Here is a 21,335-nt window from a genome sequence, read left to right on the forward strand (position 1 = left end):
TCTTTATGATGACCATTGAGAAATAAATATTGGCCATAAGACAATGGAAACCTTCCCTCAACTTCTTCAAAGTAATACCGTGAGATCTTTTACACTCAAGCAGACAGAAGAGATTTTAATTTAACATCTCATCTGAGAGAGAGTGTTTTCCTGCAGTGTGGTAGACCATCAAGACTGCACTGGAGTGTGAGCCTTGATTTTTCTACTCATTCTTGGAACAGGATTTGAACCCAGATCCTTGCACATTACAGGTGACAATGTTACCAACTGATAAGACAAGTGTCCTTAATTTCCAATTGGTTCTCACAATTTCATGCTGAGGTATTCATAGAAATCATTGGAATCCCCAGACAAATTGTGCAATTAGCTATTTTATCTGTTATACTGTTCATCCAAAGTTAATGCTGTTCTCTTACTAGACTCATACTAGGAGATCGGAAGAATGACCCAGGAAATTTAGGGACACTGCATAAAACTGGAAATAAATGCTTAGGTTTGTGTTGTCCATGTAGTAAATATGTTTTTAGTATCTCATAGGTTCTGTACTATTTAAGATGATAATTTGATTGTGTCACAAACTTGGACTTATTTTCCTATTATCTAGAAAGTAATAAAATTAAATATATCCATAGCAAGATAAAACAATAGAATCAATCCAGTGTGAAAAGGTTTTACAAGGCATAAGTGATCCTAAAGGAATTGTTTAGGTAAAATCGACATATACATTGTGTTTTTTCCTGCATCAATTATTGCAAGAATATACTGAAAATGAAAGCAAATATTTCTGATTCTTTCCATATCAGGAAAGCTGCTATCAAATCGCTTGATGTAGAAATTGTGTCAGTAGGAGTCTAATTTGGTCTGATGAATGGATGACATGACGGGCACTTTCCTGAAACAGCTTAACTCTTGGGAGCCAATTAACATGGACCACAGCATAAAACCTAAAGATAAACCCTTCTGTTTTACAAATGAAGGCTAGTGCCTCTGTACAAAACACAAGAAAAAAGAGCAGACATATTAATCCAAAATGCTGAGCTTTACTCAAATCAAGTTTGGCATTAATTGAATCTTCATCTGTATTTCATCACTTATTGAGCACAAGAAAACCAATAGGTAGACTGCAGTTAAAGCACAAAAAAAATCATTATTTTCTTGATTTTAAAATCTGCCTTCCACTCCCATTTTCTCCACAGTTGCCTTTTCAATTGCTCGATGAATGGTACACACCTCTTCCTGGGTTAATGTTCGTTCCATGTGGCGATAGGTAACCCTGTAGCAATGGCTGATCTTTTTAGTCCTAGGCAGAGAAAATCAGCATCAGTCATCAGCAGCAAATACAGGCTGTACACCCAACCCGCCAAATACTTAGCCATACAAAGATAGGGGTTTACTTTGTCTCTAGTGCAGTCTTGTGAACTCTGCACAACACTAACTAATTAATTTTTCCAATTATCTACTTCATCCACTGGTTCACCGCAAATGTGTAATTGCCAAGTAAATACAGTTTTCAGAGTTTAGCCTTATAAAGGCTGAGTTATTATCCATCCATACTTATTCTGTGAATCTGTGCCCTATTTTTAGCACAACTGTTAATGCATTTGAGTCAAATTTCTGTATGTAATATTTGAACGATTTCTCAACCTATTTTAGCACTAAAAAATTTCAACTACTCAAATCAAAGATCTAGCAGTTCTTAACAGATCATCACCTTTTAAATTAACAATAATTTATTCTATGCTTAAAATACTGTATGCTAAATACTGAAAATCAAATTATTGAAGAAAATTCTTTCTACTCCTTCATATTGAAAGAGGTTAATTCCATGCACCATAGTACAGTTTCTAATAAGCCTGCTTGGATCTCACCTAACAAGCTATTCTTTACGCATGACCCATAGAAGTAGCATTAGCAGTTATTTAACTATAGCTGCATCATAGCTGAACTAGATTCTATCCTCACTTGACATTATCCAACAGGAGTTAGATATTTTTAAATCAATCTGTTCAGGTATTATAATATGTCTGGGGCAAGTGGGACTTGAACCCTGAACTTTTGAGCCAAATGACGTGACACTACTACAAGCGCCACAAGCGCCCTCCAACAATGAAGATTGCAGTCATATAGCAATCTAAGTTTAATAAAAATAAAATCCTGCAGAGTGCTGGAAATCTGAAATTTAAAAAAAGTGCTGGAGAAACTCAGCAGGTCTGGCAGCATTTGTGGAGAGACAAACAGAAAAATTGATATAATGTGAAGTGTCATATGTGACTCAAAATGTTATCTCATTTTCCCTCTCCACAGATGTCAGACCTGCAGAGTTTCTCCAACAATCTATCATTATTCAATTCACCATCAAATAGAAAATGTATAGATTGTTCTTTACACTTTTCTTGCCTTTTAAGGCAATTGTAGAATCAACACTGTTGCTTTTGCAGAGGCAACTAATCCTAACACCAAATGTTTGAGTACTGCACACCTTTAATGGTGCTCATTTATCCTGCAACTCTAAGAAAGGGATTAATTTATGTCCAAATTAATAAACAGCAAGTTACAATTGGTTACTGCAGTGGTTCAAGGGGACAATAAATGTTATTTGACCAGTGTCACCTACATCCCAAAATCAATTGAAAAGCAAGTTGCACAGATGACTGTGAAGATTCCTTTTAAATACAGATTGAGTTTAATTTGGTTAGGATCTGAACCCATTGGACACAATTTGTTCCTCTGGTGCATCATCACAGATGCACAAGTAAGTCCAAACCTTCTTGATGTGGATAACTCATTTACCCGTAGTCATTAAGGGATCTTAACATATGCTTAATTGGGCATTACTGACGCCACACAATCTGGCATTAGATGAGACCAAGAAAAAAATCTCGGAATACTAACTTCATTAGATTATCAGGCATCTGACCACACCTGGCAGCACTCAAATAAACAATGGGACTAATGTATTTTTTTATTCATCATTGTTCAGTCACTCAGGATAAATTTAAAATATACTACTGCTTTTGATAAACTACAATAATAAATGGAATAAATACAGTGGCTTAAACTACAATACTAATCGAGTTAGTGCTACATACTCTTCATGGTAGAGAGGAGTATTTCTTACAAATCTGCCTAAATGCATGTCCAAAGATTTGATCACCAGTTCCAGTTTCTGACAGCATTAATGTTTTTAATGAGTTATAAGATAGATTTTTATTCAGTCGTTCAGTAAAGTGTTTATATTTCCTTTTTAACTCTAATTTAGTAGTAGAACTCACAGTTACAACATTTAAATGACATTTGGATAAGTATACGAATAACGAGTGTTTGGAAGGATATAACACAAGCACAGGCAGGTGGGACTATCTTAGTTTGAGATTATTATCAGCAGGGTTAGCCTGAAGGGTCTGTTTCAGTGCTGTATGCCTCTATAATTCAATGCCACAGAATGAGAAAGACAAATTTTATTCATCATATCTAGTTTCATCATCCACTTTTCTAGTATTAAGCAAGTTTATCAACCAGATTCAAATCTCATGTGTTTGGAGAATGGAGTGGGTTTGGGTCAGGCACAATAATCAATGGAGAGTAAAATCAGATGGGGTTTAAAATGGGCATCCAAATCAAATTCAACACATTCCTGTCAGATGGGTTAGGTACAAATTGAGGCCAATATATTTTATCCAGATATCATTTCAAATTTTAGTTGGAGCCAGCTGTTTTCTCAAGTTGTTGAAAATATGCCTTATGGCTTGATAAATGAAAGATTGTTTCAAACACATCATTCCAAAAAAAAACCTTTCCTTATATGCACCAGGTTAGATGTTATTCTGAGCAATTCAGTATTTCAGTGAGGCTATGCATTTTGGAAGATCAAGTACAGGTGGAAAGTATACAGTAAATGGCAGAACCCTTAGGAGTATCGATATGCAGAGGGATCTGGGTGTGTAGTCCATAGATCATTGAAGGTGGCAACGCAGGTAGATGAGGTAGTAAAAAAGGCCTATGGCATGCTTGACTTCATTGGAAGTGGCACTGAGTATAAGAATAGACAAATTACGCTACGGGAAAAGCACAGCAGTCCAGGCAGCATCCGAGGTGCATGAAAATCAATGATTCGGGCAAAAGCCCTTCATCAGGGATAGATGAAGGGCTTTTGCCCGAAACGTCGATTTTCCTGCAACTCGGATGCTGCCTGAACTGCTGTGCTTTTCCAGCATCACTCTAGTCTAGAATCTGGTTTCCAGCATCTGCAGCCCTTGTTTTTACATAAATTATGCTACAGCTTTATAGAACTTTAGTTAGGCCACACTTTAAATATTGTGTAGAGTTCTGGTCACATACTATTAGAAGGATGTGGATGCTTTGGAGAGGGTGCAGAAAGGTCTAACCAGGATGTTGCCTTGTATGGGGAATTTAGCTATGAAGAAAGGTTGGATAGACTGAGTTTATTTTCAGTGGAATACAGGAGGTTGAGGGGTGACCTAATAGAAGTTTATAAGATTGTGAATGGCATAGAGTGAAAAGTATGAGGCTTTTCCCCAGTCTGGAAGGGTCAATTACTAGGGGATACAGGTTCAAGGTGTGAGGGGAGAAGTTTAAAAGAGATGTGCAAGGCAGATTTTTCATACAAAGGATGGTGAGTGCCTGGAACACATTGCCAGAGGAAGTGGTGGAAGCAGACATAATAGCAGCATTCAAGAAGCACCTAGATGAATACATGACTCGGAAGGGATCAGAGGGATAGAGGTCCTGTAAATGAAGATAGCTTTAGTATGGAAGGGCAGAATGTTTCGGCACAGGCTTGGAGGGCCCAGTGGCCTGTTTCTGTGCTGTATTGTTCTTTGTTCAGTCAGTTATATTTCTCAGCTGGACAACAGTGATAACGACACCAAACTACATAAGATCATAAGATATAAGAGCAGAATTATGCCATTCGGCCCATTGAGTCAGCTCTGACATTTTATCATGGCTGGTATGCTTCTCAACTGAAAATGTGTTGCTGGAAGAGCGCAGCAGGTCAGGCAGCATCCAAGGAGCAGGAGAATCAACGTTTCGGGCATGAGCCCTTCTTCAGGCTCATGCCTGAAACGCGATTCTCCTGCTCCTTGGATGCTGCCTGACTTGCTGTGCTTTTCCAGCAACACATTTTCAGCTCTGATCTCCAGCATCTGCAGTCCTCACTTTCTCCTAGTATGTTTCTCAACTCTATTCTCCTGTTTTTTCTCCATAACCTTTGATCCCTTAACTAATCAAGAATCTACCTATCTCAGTCTTAAAGACACTCAATGCTTGGCCTCCATAGCCTTCTGTGGCATTCAGTTCCACGGATTTACTACGCTCTTGCTGAAGAAACTGTGCCTCACCTCAGTTCCAAAAGGTTCTCCCTTCACTCTGAGGCTGTGCCCTTGGATCCTAGTCTCTCCTACTGATGGAAAGACCTTCTCCAGATCCACTCTATCCAGGCCTGTTAGTACATTGTGAGCTTAAATGAGATACCACCTCATCCTTGAGTACAGACCCAGAGTTCTCAACCGCTCCTCATATTCATCCCGGGATTACTCTTGTGAACCTCCTCTGGACTTCCTCCAACACAATACATCCTTCCTTAGATACATGGCCCAAACTTGCTCACAACATTACAAATGTGATTTGACCAGAGCTGTATGCAACTTCAGCAGTAGATTGGTCATAGGTTCATACAATGCAGAAAGGGCCTTTTGGCCAATTGAGTTTGCGCTGACATAACTACCAGTAAAAATGTGCTAATCCCAATTTCCTGCACTTGACCCATATCCTTGAATGTTAAGATATTTGAAGTGTTGATCCAAATATTTTTTAAAGGTTGTGAGGTTTCCAGTCTCCACTACTACCGCAGGCAATGCATTTCAGATTCCCACAATCTGCTGAGTGAAAACGTTTTTCCCAAATCCCCTCTGAGTCTCCTGCCCTCTTACCCTAAAACTCCTGCCCTCTTACCCTATAATCTTATACACCTCAATCATGTTCCCCCTCAGTCTTCTCTGCTCTAAAGAAAACAATCCAAGCCTAATTAGACACTCCTTAAAGCTTAATTTCTCCATCCCAGGTGACATCCTGGTGATCTCCTCTGTATCCCCTCCAGTGCTATCACATCCTTCCTGTAGTGAGGTGACCATAACTGCACATAGTACTCCAGTTGTGACCTGACCAATGCTCTGTACATCTCCAACATTATTTCCTTGCTCTTATACTCTATGCCATGACTGGTTAATGCAAGTGTCCCATATGCCTTCTTAACGATCCTATTCGCGTGTTTTGCTGACTTCAGGGATCTGTGGATAATTACCCCAAGATTTCCCTGTTCCTCTAAGTTATCCAGTGTCCTGCCATTCATTAAGTACTTCCTCATCGTGATTGTTTCTTCCAAAGTGAATCCCCTTACACTTATCAGGGTTAAATATCGTCTACCACTGGTCTGACCATCTGACCAACCCATCTATATCTTCCTGTAACCTATAAGCATCTTCTTCGCTATTAACCACTCTACTAGTCTTGATGTTGTCTGTAAATTTGCTTAACAATTCCCTCACATTTTCATCTATATCATTTATGTATATAACACATAATAAGGATCCCAGTCCTGATCCGTGTGGTACGCCATTGCACACTGACCTCCAGTCACTCAATCAGCCGTGTACCACTACCCTTTGTGTCCTATTACTAAGTCAGTTTCTGATCGCATCTCACCAGGCTTCCCTCAATTCCATGTGCTTTAACTTTCTCAATCAGTCTCCCATTTAGGTCCTTGTCAAAAGCTTTGCTAAAGTCATATTAACAATATTAAGTGAACTAATCTCTACTGTTGTATTCTAGCCCTCTCAGAAGACCATATGGAATGGAGGCAGTGGGCATAAACACCAGAGATGTTCATGCTTTGCAGTACTCCACCAGGAAGAGCCAACTGCCTGCACTCTTAACAGTAACAAGTGATGATACAGGTGAAATGAAGGATTACAAACAAGGACATGGGAATAATCTTGAAAGTTATATATTACCCCATTTTTAAAAATCAACCTATTTGCATAATTCAGTGGCAGGTGGGACTTAAACCTGGATCTACTGGCCCAGAGGTAGGGACACCACCACTGTATACTAGAGCTTTATTTCAGGCCTTTTTCAACTTGTCCAATTAGTTGCTATCAAAATATTGATGAGGCCAATGACATTCTATTATTTTTAATATGCAAATTATATGTCTTCAGGTAAGGGAATGTAGGTTGTTAAGCATGACATTTAAATATTGTTGTCCTTGGTGTACTGCTTCTGTTGTTAGTTTGTGGAAAATTATATTTCTTATTGAAGTGCATTGTATAGGATGTAATTATTGATCTTGGACAGTAGAAATATACTTTCATGACTCTAAATAAACTAAACTCATCACAGGAAGTTAAATCTTGACTGTTTTAGTCTATGTACACTTTTAACTATATGTCTAAATTATTGGCATTTAACACTGAAAACTAATGATCACACATGGTAGTCTCATTCCTTCAGGTTTTGACTGTCTTCTAAACATTTCAAACTTGAAAAGAATACTTTTTCTCTTTTTTTAATTCTTTCTCTTATATTTTATTTATTTCATTCATCTATTTCCTAACGCACATGTTTAACATTGAATTCACTCACTCTAACTTGCACTTTCTTTGCACTCCTTCCACTGTTAATTGCACTGGCCTTGACAGTGACAGGATTTGAGTATAGGAGTAGAGATATTTTGCTGCAATTACACAGGGCCTTGGTGAGGCCATACCTTGAGTATTATGTGCAGTTTTGGTCTCTTCGTCTGAGGAAGGACATTCTCGCTACTGAGACAATCCAGCAAAAGTTCACCAGACTGATTCCTGGGATGGCAGGACTGACATAACAGGAAAGCCTGGATCGACTGGGCTTGTACTCACTGGAACTTAGACAAATGAAAGGAGATCTTATAGAAACATATAAAACCCTAATGGGACTGAACAGGTTAAATGCAGGAAGAATGTTCCTGTGGTTGGTTAAGTCCAGAACTGGGGGTCACAGTTTAAGAAAAGGGGTATGCTATTCAGGACTGAGATGAGGAAACATTTCCTCACTCAGAGTGTTGTGAACCTGTGGAATTCTCGACCATAGAAAGCTACTGGGGAGAGTTCTTTAGATGTATTCAAGAGGGAGCTGCACATCGTCATCACGGCTAAAGGGATCAAGGGATATGGAGAGAAAGTGGGAATGGGATACTGAAATTGCGTGACCAGCCATGATCATATTGAAAGGTGGTGCAGGTTTGAAGGGCCAAATGACCTATTCCTGCACCTATTTTCTAAATTTCTTTATTTCAATCTGATTGGTTAGGCAGATACCCTGTTTGCTGTTCACTTGGTCCCATGTTTTATTGTTTCTTTTGCTGCACCATTATCTGCTTGCCTGTCATGTAAAACTTTTAAAAAGCTAAATGCATAAAAGCACATCTGCCACTTGATACCTTGTCACAGCAATCCATGGCCTGATGTATTGACAGTAGGCAGTGTAAAACAACTTGTGCAATGATACTCAGTAAGGGCTGTATAGGATGACATAACTGACATTTACACATATAATTCTACCCAGGGCAAATAAAATCACAGAAATACTGTTGTAAAGAGTTTAAGGTCTTACCACAGAGTTCAATTTCTGCACAATATTTCTAGATCTGCCTTATTTACCCAAGGTATCCTGGGTTAGAAGTTGGGACTGAAGAAGATATGAGATATCAATGTAAGTGATTATTATAGAAGAGTGAATCAAAAAAAAATGCTGGAAATGCACCACAAATCAATCAGATGAAAAAAAGAACGCTGTCTCAGGAATATCCCTGCATTTCTAACAGTATTATTTATACCTTATATCACAATTAGTCTTTGCTGCAAAATCCAGCAAAAATTACTTCCAAACATAGTGAGAAACAGCAGTTTTATTTCACGTGAGAACTTTAGCTCTAAAACGGTCATAGGAAAATAATATAATCCTGAGACAACTGCATGTCTGTTCACCAATAAACACTGCCATTACAAAAACATTCTAAAGTTTTAACTGTTTCCTCACAGACTTACCTGTAACAACAATTTGAATTTATTTGAGACTTTAATCCAGAAACATTGTGATTCGTGAAGAATAATAAACCAAAAGAACCACATTTGCTGAACCCAAATGAAGTAATTATTGACAAAATTCCACTACTGGAAATCAAACATAACCAATAACCAATTTGTAGGCAGATGATTCTCTACATAAAGCAAAGTCAATACAACAAAGATATATCTTACAGAACCAAAGAAAATTCCCCCCAAAATGTGGCACTTTCACACTACTCAGTTCCATAAAATTATATTCTTATATCCTGATCTGACAACAACTTTGGCCTACAAATTTCATGGGTATGATCATCATCAGAACAACACAATTCTAGAAACTCCTTCTCCCTTAGAACATGACAATCTGGATAGTGTAAATTTTCAGAGTTCTTTTTCATTTGATCAACCAGTAACACCCCTGTTCGGAGTTTGGTAATTTCTGAAGAAACACTCTTTAGCATTTCCAAAATATTCACAATGTTATCCAGGCTTTAGCCCTCTTCAGTCAGCTTGCAGAGTATCTCCAAGAGCACCTGAGTCCCTTTTTGCTAAACCAGAAAAAAAATGAGATTGATTTGTTCTTTTCCTTACAAGAATTTTGTGTTTTGTTCTCTCAGTTTGCCTTTCCTTTCTGCCTACATTTGTGCATCGATTGGTTTCACCTTCTAGCTCCTGTCTTGGAGTTTTCCTTTTTGTCTCACAGCCTCATGGCTTCCTTCTTAAATTCTTTCCTGTTGGTACCACTTCTAGATTAAGAGTCATCACATCATGATAACCAATTCCATTACATTAAAATCGTAAATCTTAAAAACAATCACAAATTTCACAGACTTTTTAAAGAGTTTTTTTTAAAGAAAGAAATCCTTAATACGTTACTTCCAGATCAAATCATGTTTCACAGGGCTTTGCTGAGCCATGGTCAGAAAAAATGGACACTGAGCCAAAGAAGTAGATATTAGGATGGGTGACCAATAGCTTGATTAAAGATCTGCACTTTATGGAAGAGATTTGGAAAGACAGAAAGGCGTAGGGAGGAAATTCAATACCACAGACCTATGTCTGTGAAGGTAACAGTTACTAATGGTGGAGTGGGTTAATGGGGAGTCGAGATACACAAAACTGGCTAGAGTCATAAAAACAGAGAGTATGGATGAGATTTGTGGGACTATGACCTCAGGTAGGTCAGAATGGATTGCAGAATTTCAGATGAGTTGAAGATTATACAGGATGGAGACTAGTTCTAGGATCATTGAGATAATTGAATTTGAAAATAACAAATATATAGGTGAGGGTTTCAACAACAGGTGAGTGGAAGGAGTGACATTAAGATGTGAGAAATTAAAAATCTACCAAGAAAGGTTTGGTTTGCCTGAAAGAATTGCAGAACTTTACAGAAGAGAAGACAACATCATTGAGGCTGTGCTGGCACTCTGTCAGAACAATTCAACTTGTTCCATTCTGCTGCCTTTCTTCCATAACCTGCACATTTTTGCATTCAGGTGCTAAGTCAATATCCTTTATAAAGCCATGATTGAATCCGTTTCCTTTCAGGCAGTGCATTTCAAGTCCTAACCACTTACAGTGTTAAAAAAAATGTTTTCTCATATCGCTTTTAGCCCTTAGTCAATCGCTTCACATCTGTGTCCTCTGAATCTTGACACCTCTGTCAATGGGAACAATATCTATATCAACTCTTTCTCGCCCTTCCTGATTTGAACACCTCGACCAAATCTTTCTCCAATTTCTCTTCTCTGAAGAGCTCAGCTCAGCTTGTCCAATCTATCCTCATGACTGAAGTCTCTCAACACAAAAAAACAATTTCCACATATTGCTTCTACATGCTCACCAAAGCCTTTATACCCTTCCTACAGTGTGATGTCTAGAACTGGACATAATACTCAAGTTGAGGCAGAACCTGTGTTTTATAAGGGATCAACAAAACTTCTGTGTTTGTGTGTTCTACGCTTCTATTCTTAAAATTCAGGATCCTGTATGCCTTTATAAACCAATACCTCAATCTATCCACCACCTCTAACAATTTGAGCACATAGAACCATTGTTTCTATAAGTATTGTAAAATCACCTTCCACATCTTTGAACTGTCATTTTGCTGAACAAATTTCCAGTTATCCCCTGTGTAAAGAAACATCTGACATTGTTAGATTTGGAGCTGTATATGGAACACATAAAAGTGTCAGTAAGAAGATGCATGCAACCTTTGAGATCATATTGACTCAATTCTATTAATGTTCTGTGGGATATGATGATCTAACGAGCCTTTGTAGCAACTGATTTTTTAAAAAGTCTCATATTCATTAAGTGCTGTCTTTCTGTTCTCACTGGGTTCTCTGCCCCATTTTAGTGTTTGTAGGAAGAGATTATACTCCCTGTAAACAAAAATCCAAATAACTTGACAATAATGTCACCCAGAACCTGGAATATGCTACATTCAACCTTTCTCCAGTTTGAACACATCCTAACTTGGTTTCCTGTCTGCCAACTAACTTTCTTCATGCTATTGCATATCCTAACATATACAGCTGATTTGTTTTTAAATAAACCTCTACGAACCTAAAAGAGTCATAGAGATGTAGAGCACAGAAACAGACCCTTCAGTCCAACTCGTCCATGCCGACCAGATATCCTAACCTAATCTAGTCCCCTTTGCCAGCACTTGGCCCATATCCCTCCTAACCCTTCCTGTTCATATAACCATCCAGATGCCTTTTAAATGCTGTAACTGCACCAGCCTCCATCACTTCCTCTGGCAGCACATTCCACATTCTGTGTGAAAATGTTGCCCCTTAGGTCCCTTTTATATCTTTTCTCTCTCACTATAAACCTATGCCCTCTAGTTCTGGACTCCCCCCACCCCAGGGAAAAGACCTTGTCTATTTATCCTATCCATGCCCCTCATGGTCAGCCCTCAGCCTCCAATGCTCCAGGGAAAATAGCCCCAGCCTATTCAGCCTCTCCCTTTTGCTCAAATCCTCAAACCTGGCAACATCCTTGTAAATCTTTTCTGAACCCTTTCAATTTCATAACATTCTTCTGATAAGAAGGAGACCAGAAGAGCAATATTCCAAAAGTGGCCTAACCAATGTCCTGCACAGCCGCAACATGACCTCCCAATTCCTATATTCAATACTCTGACCAATAAAGAAAAGCATACCAAATGCCTTCTTCACTATCCTATCTACCTGCAACTCTACTTTCAAGGAATTATGAAGTCCATTCCAAGGTCTTTTTGTTCAGCAACACTCCTCAAGATCTTACCATTAAGTTATAAGTCCTGCTCTGATTTGCTTTTCCAAAATGCAGCCCCTTGCATTTATCTAAATTAAACTCCATCTGCCACTTGTCAGCCCATTGGCCCCTCTGATCATGGTCCTGTTGTACTCTACTGTCCACTACACTTCCAATTTTAGTGTCATCTGCAAACTTACTAACTAAATCTCCTATGTTCACATCCAAATCATTTATATAAATGATAAAAAGCACAGGACCCAGCACTGATCCTTGTGGCACACCACTGGTCACAAGCCTCCAGTCTTAGAACTCCGCTTTTACACAACTAGTCCATCCCATTTACTGAACCAACTGTTCATTTTTTCAAAAACTCGCAAATTGGTTAAACATGCCTTGTCTTTCCAAAATCTATGCTGGTTGTCTTGGGTTAACCCTACTTGCCTTATAACCTGATTTTGAATCAGTGATTCTGAAATATTGCTCACAACATATGTTGTCATAACTGAGTTACCCTTTGCTGCCGAGCTCCGCACTTAGAGTTCCATGTCATAATTTACATTATTTAAAAGGAGGATGGAAAAGTGGTGGTCAAAGCCTCTGCTATCCTCACTCTCACTTCTTTCAACAGTGTAGACATTGAGAAAATTTCATAGTGAAACAGTCATTCAGAAAATGTACTGAACATGAAGAAAGTCTGCTGGACAATTTTTGTTTGGTCAGAGCTGCACATTATTTTATACTTTTGCTCCAGAAATCAATAATCATTTAAAAGGGAAAAGGAGTGCATTTCACTATCAACATGGGAATTGAACAAGGCCAATGAAACTCACTGTGAACATTTCTTCCCTGTTACAAGAACATTTCAGCAGTAGTAAGATACAGCTCATTTACTTGTAAATGCTTATTTTCGAATCTCTTCATTTCCTTCAAGGACCCTGAACAAATATACAGCACTGCAATTTACCTCAGCCCTTATAAAGTGCTGAAAAAATTGGCATCATGCTTCACTATATTATTGTAGTTATATTTATAAAACATAGTTCTAAAACTGCTATTCTGAACAAGTTCCATAACTGGTTGTTAACAATTCAGTAATTATTCTGTAATTAATTGGAGGTTACGTTAAAACACTCTAATCTTAAACTATAGTGGTCATCAACTCAGTCAAATTAATTGCTATCATTGTTTTTTGTCTCCTGAAGTGGCAACAAGATTCTAGAAATAAAGCAAAATAAAACAAATAAAGGTTTTCTGTGGAACATGTGCCCAAGTATACTACAAAACAGTGAAATATTTTAAAATCTGATTTTTGTTTTGCATTATCCTGCAAGAAAATTTCAGCAAATTGTGAAAAAAACTTTGAACTTGCAATTGGACTTGGCCAATGTAATTCAGGGACCAAAATGTTAATCATTGCTTGTAGGCACATGCTTCTGCTTTACATTATGATGGATGGTGCACTGGTAAAGTGCACATATAGTTAATATTTGTCTGATGTATGCTGAGCAGGTTGATCATAACGCCAATCAGACTGCAACAATGAGGGAGTTATCTATACTTGACTAAGGATGTCTTGACTAAAATCTGCCACATGCGACAACCACAACCTGCAGGCGAGCACGAACGTTTATATTGCTACTGGCTGTGATGCGACTGTGTTGCTGAAATTTTATGCTGCACAATAAAAGATTTATGACTACTGTGAAGAATCCGGGTATTAACATGCGTGGTTGTTTGCCTATGGTCACACATCAGTTGAATATTAAGGGATCTGAACTCCTTTCAGTTCAGGCATATGGCAGGGATACTATGCAGTGCTCATGAAGTGATATATGTGCAGCTAATGGCACCCTGCAGCACATAAAATGCTGCAATCCCAGCAATATCATGTGTGTGCTTGTCTGCTAGTTTCTGGCACAAGAGTGAAATATAGTTAGTTCAAAGGAGCAGAGAGCCTCAGACATCTCCCTTATTAAGCAACAGTGGACTACCAACTGAGATGTTGCAAATATTTCTATTTCGAGCCGATAGTTAAATTAACAGGGGTAGGTTAATTGGCATCATACTAACCCACATTTCAGAGGTCATCGAGTTCAGCCCACTTCCTCTCACTGAGTTCATTTCTCCAATGCTTACACTTGAAAGTCTAAAAGACTTTAAGAGCTCAATGACAGCTAACTGAATGCCTCTGGTGGTGAGCTCAAATCCATGACAGCACTTCAGCCTTACGTTAGTGTTCAGATCATATTTTAATTGGTTCCCACTTTTATCTGCATTCTAAGATTGTGACATGGTGAGGGAGCTGCCATTCAGACAGAGGTACAACAGTCAACAGCTTCAAAATGGGGATAGATTGAAGAACTTGAACTGTTCTCCTTGGAAAGCAGAAGGCGGAGAGGAAATTGGATAGAGGTTTTCAAAATCATGAGTGGACTCAATAGAGTAGACTGATTTGAAATGACATGCAAAAGAAGTCAGGGTGATGTGAGAAAGAACTTTTCGCACAGTGAATAGTTGAATTTTGGAATGCACTGCCTGGAACTGTTATGGAGGCATGATCTGTTGACATATTCAAGTCAATAGAAAGCTCAGGGGAAACAGAAAGATCTTGAGGTGCTTGTCCACCAATCCCTGAAACAGGCAGGATAGGCTAATAGGGCAGTTGAGAAGGCATACAGGAGATTTGCCTTTATAAGTCATGACAAAGATTAGAAGAGTAGGGAGGTTATGTTGGAGCTGTACAAAACTTTGGAGTAGTATGTGCATGTCTGGTCACCACACTATAGGAAGGATATATCTGCATTGGAGGGGACGCAGAGGAGATTCACAGGATGTTGCCTGGGATGGAGCAGGTTAGATATGTAGGGAAAGTGAGGGCTGCAGATGCTGAAGATCAGAGTCGACAGTGTGGTGCTGGAAAAGTGCAGCATTGCAGGAGCAGTGTGGTGTGGTGCAGCATTGCAGGAGCAGGAGAATTGATGTTTCGGGCTTAAGCCCTTAATCAGAAATGATTAGATATGAAGAGAGTTTGGATAAGCTCGAGTTTTCTTCAGAGCAAAGAAGGCTGAAGGAGGGGTCCTGACTAATGTGTACAAGATTATGAGGAGTATGTATAGGGTGGGTAGAAAACAGCCATCCCTTTACTTAAAGGGTCAATAACAAGGATGCATAATTTTAAGGTGAAAGGGAGGAAGTTTGGAGGGAATTTGAGAAAAATGTTTTCACTCAGCAGATTGGTGGCAATCTGGAATTCACTGCCTTGGAGGGTTGGTGAGATGGGAAACTTCACCATCTTTAAAAAAAAAAGTGGTTGAGCAATTGCCATAATATTCAAGGCTATGGGCCAAGCTTAAGAAGGGCAGCAGGGAAAATCCAGGAAATTACGGACCTGTGAGCCTCACGTCGGTGGTAGGGAAATTATTAGAAAAGATTCTCAGGGCCAAGATCTACATGCATTTTGAAACAAATGGACTTACTAGTGATAGACAGCACGGATTTGTGTGTGGGAGGTCGTGCCTCACTAATTTGATTGAGTTTTTTTAGGAGGTGACAAAGGTGACAGTGTGTTCTTGTAAAGGTGAAAGGAAAGGCTGGAAGGTGTAGGGAATGCTGGATGACTAAAGAAATTGAGGGTTTGGTTAAGAAAAAGAAGGAAGCATATGTCAGGTATAGACAGAATAGATCGAGTGAATCTTTACAAGAGTATAAAGGCAGTAGGAATATACTTAAGAGGGAAATCAGGAGGGCAAAAAAGGGGGACATGACATAGCTTTGGCAAATAGAGTTAAGGAGAATCCAAAGGGCTTTTACATTAAGGACAAAAGGGTAACTAGGGAGAGAATAGGGCCTCTTAGAGATCAGCAAGGCAGCCTTTGTGTGGAGCTGCAGGAGAGGGGGGGGGAGATACTAAACGAGTACTTTGCATCAGTATTTACTGTTGAAAATGACATGGAAGCTTGAAAATGTAGGGAAATAGATGGTGACATCTTGAAAAATGTTCATATTACAGAGGAGGAGGTGCTGAATGTCTTGAAACGTGTAAAAGTGGATAAATCCCCAGGACCTGATCAGGTGTACCCTTGAACTCTGTGGGAAGATAGGGAAGTGATTGCTGGGCCCCTTGCTGAGATATTTGTATCATCGATAGTCACAGGTGAGGTGCTGGAAGACTGAAGGTTGGCTAACGTGGTGCCACTATTTCAGAAAGGTAGTAGGGACAAGCCAGGGAACTATAGACTGGTGAGCCATGTCGGTGGTGGGCAAATTGTTGGAGGGAATCCTGAGGGACAGGAGGTACACATATTTGGAAAGGCAAGGACTGATTAGGGATAGTCATCACGGGTTTGTGTGTGGGAAATCATGTCTTGATTGAGTTTTTTGAAGAAGTAACAAAGAAGATTGATGAGGGCAGAGCGGTGGATATGATCTGTATGGACTTCAGTAAGGCGTTTGACAAGGTTCCCATGGGAGACTGGTTAGCAAGGTTAGATCTCATGGAATACAGGGAGAACTAGCCATTTGGATACAGAACTGGCTCAAAGGTAGAAAACAGAGGGTGGTGATGGAGGGTTGTTTTTCAGACTGGAGGCCTGTGACCAGTTGAGTGCCACAAGGATCGATCCTGGGTCCACTACTTTTCGTCATTTATGCAAATGATTTGGATGTGAGATAAAGAGGTATAGTTAGTAAGTTTGCAGATGACACCAAAATTGGAGGTGTAGTGGACAGCGATGAAGGTTACCTCAGATTACTACGGTGTCTTGATCAGATGGGCCAATGGGCTGAGGAGTGGCAGATGGAGTTTAATTTAGGTAAATGTGAGGTACTGCATTTTGGGAAAGCAAATCAGAGCATGACTCATACACTTAATGGTAAGGTCCTAGGGAGTGTTGCTTAACAAAGAGACCTTGGAGTTTAGGTTCTAGTTCCTTGAAAGTGGAGTCGCAAGTAGATAGGATCATGAAGAAAGCATTTGGTATGCTTTCCTTTATTGGTCACAGTATTGAGTACAGGAGCTGAGAGGTCATGTTGCGGCTGTACAGGACATTGGTTAGGCCACTTTTGGAATATTTCATGCAATTCTGGTCTCCTTCCTATCGGAAGGATGTTGTGAAACTTGAAAGGGTTCAGAAAATATTTACAAGGATGCATCCAGGGTTGGAGGATTTGAGCAAAAGGGAGAGGTTGAATAGGCTGGGGCTGTTTTCTCTGGAGGCTTAAGGATGGCCTTATAGAGATTTATAAAATCATGAGGTGCGTGGATAGGGTAAATAGACAAAGTATTTTCCCTCGGTTGGGGAGTCTAGAATTAGAGGGCAGAGGTTTAGGGAGAGAGGGGAAAGATATAAAAGAGACCTAAGGGGCAACTTTTTTGGCAAAGGGTGATACGTGTATGGAACGAGCTGCCAGTGGAAGTGGTGGAGGCTGGTATAAATGGGTATATGAATAGGAAGGGTTTGGAGGGATATGGGCCGGGTGCTGGCAGGTGGGACTAGATTTGAGTTGGGATATCTGGTTGGCATGGGCAAGTTGGATCGAAGGGTCTGTCTCAGTGCTGTATATCTCTATGACTTTGACTCTATGACATAGTATCAGTGGTGAGCTGGCAATATGGATGCACAGAACTGGCATAGCAATAGGAGGTTGAGTGTATTGGTGGAAGGATGCTTTTTGGGACGGAGGGATTTCTACAGGGATCAGTGCTGGGACCACTGCTGTTCATGGTCTACATAAATCATTTGGAGAAAATCATGGCTGGACTAACTAGCAAATTTGTAGATGGTACAAAGATTGGAGTTGCAGATAGTAAGGAGAATTGTCAGAGGATACAGCAGAAGATAGGTCAGTTGGAGGCATGGGCAGAAAAATGACAGCAAGTTTAATCCAGACAAATGTGAGATGATACATTTTGGAAGGTCAATTACAAGTGGCAATTATACAGTAAATGGCAGAACCCTTGGGATATTGATATGCAGAGGGATCTGGGTGCGTAAGGCCACAGATTACTGAAGGTGGCAGTGCAGGTAGATAAGGTTGTTAAAAAAGCCTATGGCATGCCTGCCTTCATTGGAAGAGGCATTGAGTGTAAGGATAGGCAAGTTATGCTGCAGCTTTATAGAACTTTAGTTAGGATACACTTGGAATATTGCATATAGTTCTGGTCACAACACTATCAGAAGGATGTGGATGCTTTGGAGAGTGTACAGAGAAGGTTTACCAGGATGTTGCTTGATATGGGGGATTTAGCTATGAAAAAAGGTTGGATACACTGGGCTTCTTTTCAATGGAATGCAGGAGGTTGAGGGGTGACCTGATAGAAATTTACAAGATTGTGAATGGCATAGATAGAGTGGAAAGAATTAGGCTTTTTCCAGGGGAAGCATCAATTACTAGGGGACATACGTTCAAGGCTTGTGTGGGGAAGGCAAGGTTAAAATGAAGTGCAAGGCAAGTATTTTGCATAAAGAGTGGTGAGTGCCTGGAACATGCTGTCAGAGAAGGTGGTGGAAGCAGACACAGTATCAGCATTCAAGAACCGCCTGGACAAATACATGAATAGGAAGCGTTCAGAGGGATACAGGTTCTGTAAGCGAAGACTGCTTTAGAATGGAAGGGCAAAATGTTTTGACATAGGCTTGAACAGATGACGAGCCTATTCCTATATTATATTGTTCTTTGTTCCCTTGTTCTTTGTACCGCGAAAATTGAATTAATACAGATCCATTGGCATAGGCTCGATGGGCTGAAGGACCTCTGCTGTACTATGACATTGGATGATTATTTGTGCAGAAATAGCTTGCTATGCTGGGGAAGAAGCAGGAGATTGGCATGAAGTAATAATGCTCGTTTGAAGAGCTTGTGCAGACACAATGCGCTGAATGGCCTCCTTCTGCACCATAACAATTCTATGAAAAATAGCTAGTATGATAAATACCCAAGTTACTTTAAGACGAGCAAAATGTCAACAAATATGCACTGATGAAAATAATATGTTATTCCTTATTTAACTTCTTAGATATTTGTAGTGAGATTAAAATAAGGTTGTAAGCTGTTGCACTGAATTGAGGCCATGTTGTCTGGGGTCAACATACACCTCATTTCTTAAGAAAGTTGGAGGTGTGTCCTGAGGGGTGTTCTACAATCATGATCATGCTGACTGAATCAGTCAATATTAGCAACAGTAAACATAATCATAGAGTCATACAGATGTATAGCACAAAAACAGACCCTTCAGTCCAACTCATCCATGCCGACCAGATATCCTAAATTAATCTGGTTTCATTTGTCAGCACTTGGCCCATATCCCTCTAAACCTTTCCTATTCATATACCCAGCCAGATGCCTTTTAAATGTTGTAATTGCACCAGCCTCCATTACTTCCTGACAGCTCATTCCATACATGCACCACCTTCTGTGTGCAAAGTTGCTCCTTTTGTCCCTTTTAAATCTAGTTTTAGACAACCCTGGTGAAAATATCTTGACTATGCACCCTATTCATGCCCCTCATGACTTTATAAACTTATTTAAAGTCATCCCTCAGCCTCCAATGTTCCATGGAAAATAGCCCCAGCCTATTCAGCCTCTCCCTGTAGCTCAAACCCTCTAACTTTAGCAACTTTGCAAATCTTTTCTGAACCCTTTTAAGTTTCACATTGTCTTTCCTACAGCTGGGAAAGATAATCATTTGCTTCTTATATAAATTGACTAAGTTTTAAGTTTTTCCTACAATCTTACATCTTTTCTTTGCTTAACATAACCAAAGCCTCGTTGCTATATGAGCAGTTCTATACACTACAAAGCAGGCTTTTGCCAGGGTTTTCTGTATTATCTTGCCAGGAATGGCCAAGGTTTGAGTTTTCTAAACAACGTCCACCCATTCTCTCTCTCACATCCTACTATAATATTGCTAACTTTGTTACTTCTCAATACAAAATAAATTGTGAGCTGAGTGAGTGGGCACGGATGATCAGGCTGTTCCTTGACTTCATTTTCCACAGTTCGACCTATTATACATCTGCTGTCTCTTTTAAAGAGCTAACCAATCAGTCCCACTATGAAGGCAGTGCACTCCAAATCATAACACAATGCATAGAAAGAGTTCTCACCTTCATCATAAAATATTGAACATTGTATGTCTTCTGCTTACTGACCTTGCTACGGCTGGTAACAGTTTCTCTCGAGGTTCTCTCTCAGAAACCCTTATCATTTTGAACATTTCAATTAAATCTCCCCAAAACCTTTGTGCTCTTAAAGAAAAAAGCAATCTCAGCTTCTCTAGCCTCTTACCATAATTGAAGTCCATCATTCTTGGTAGCTTTTTAAGATATCATCCACTACAGGTCCCTCCAAGGCTTCAGCACTTTTCCAAACTTTTGTTAAAATAAACTTTGATGTTTCAAGCACTGTGCTACCTACAATCTGTTAAAAAAATCACTTTACAGAATTGCACTTTTCCTGCAGCCATTCTTTCTAAACTATTGTTTCTAACACAATGTTTACATCAATCTTCTCAGACTTCTCAATCACACTTAATTTTTCCTCTTATTTGCTTTTTCTGTTCAGATGAGCATGACAGTTAGTTGTTCATCTTATCTATTAAGCATTGATCAGGTTAGGACAGAGTGCCTCCTATCAGGTTAACAAGTTGTTTATATAAGTAAATGAATTGTCAGGCTATTAGTGGTCACTTGATTGTTCTGACAAACTGGTTGGTTTAATAAGCAATTTTTTTCTTGAATTTGATCATTAGTAGAGACTTCAGCCTAAGAAACGTAAAAGCAGCTTTGCTAACCAGATAATATGGGTGATAGGGATGAGGACACATCTCTGAAATTGCCGTATAGCACCAGTGCTAATTGGTTTTACAGAGACAGAATCCACCATACTAATTATTTTATATAGGGCTTGAATGCTAATGGATTTCTCAGTGTGACTTCCATTATGGAAAATAAAATAAGATCAATA

At 39.4% G+C, this 21,335-nt stretch overlaps 1 protein-coding gene across 8 annotated transcripts in view; it reads right to left on the minus strand.

The window, feature by feature from the left end:
* Positions 1–1,020: 1,020 nt before the first annotated feature.
* The window catches only part of fars2 (phenylalanyl-tRNA synthetase 2, mitochondrial), a 457,813-nt gene continuing 437,498 nt past the window's right edge, over positions 1,021–21,335 (minus strand). For all 8 annotated transcript variants that reach the window (XM_072560441.1, XM_072560442.1, XM_072560438.1 and 5 more), the window contains one exon: positions 1,021–1,300. In XM_072560441.1, coding sequence (XP_072416542.1) covers positions 1,162–1,300 — 139 coding nt within the window. In that variant the 3' untranslated portion in view covers positions 1,021–1,161. The remainder of the gene's footprint in view (positions 1,301–21,335) is intronic.

Source organism: Chiloscyllium punctatum, chromosome 41 (assembly GCF_047496795.1).
Source record: "Chiloscyllium punctatum isolate Juve2018m chromosome 41, sChiPun1.3, whole genome shotgun sequence".
In the NCBI taxonomy this organism is placed as follows: domain Eukaryota; kingdom Metazoa; phylum Chordata; class Chondrichthyes; order Orectolobiformes; family Hemiscylliidae; genus Chiloscyllium; species Chiloscyllium punctatum.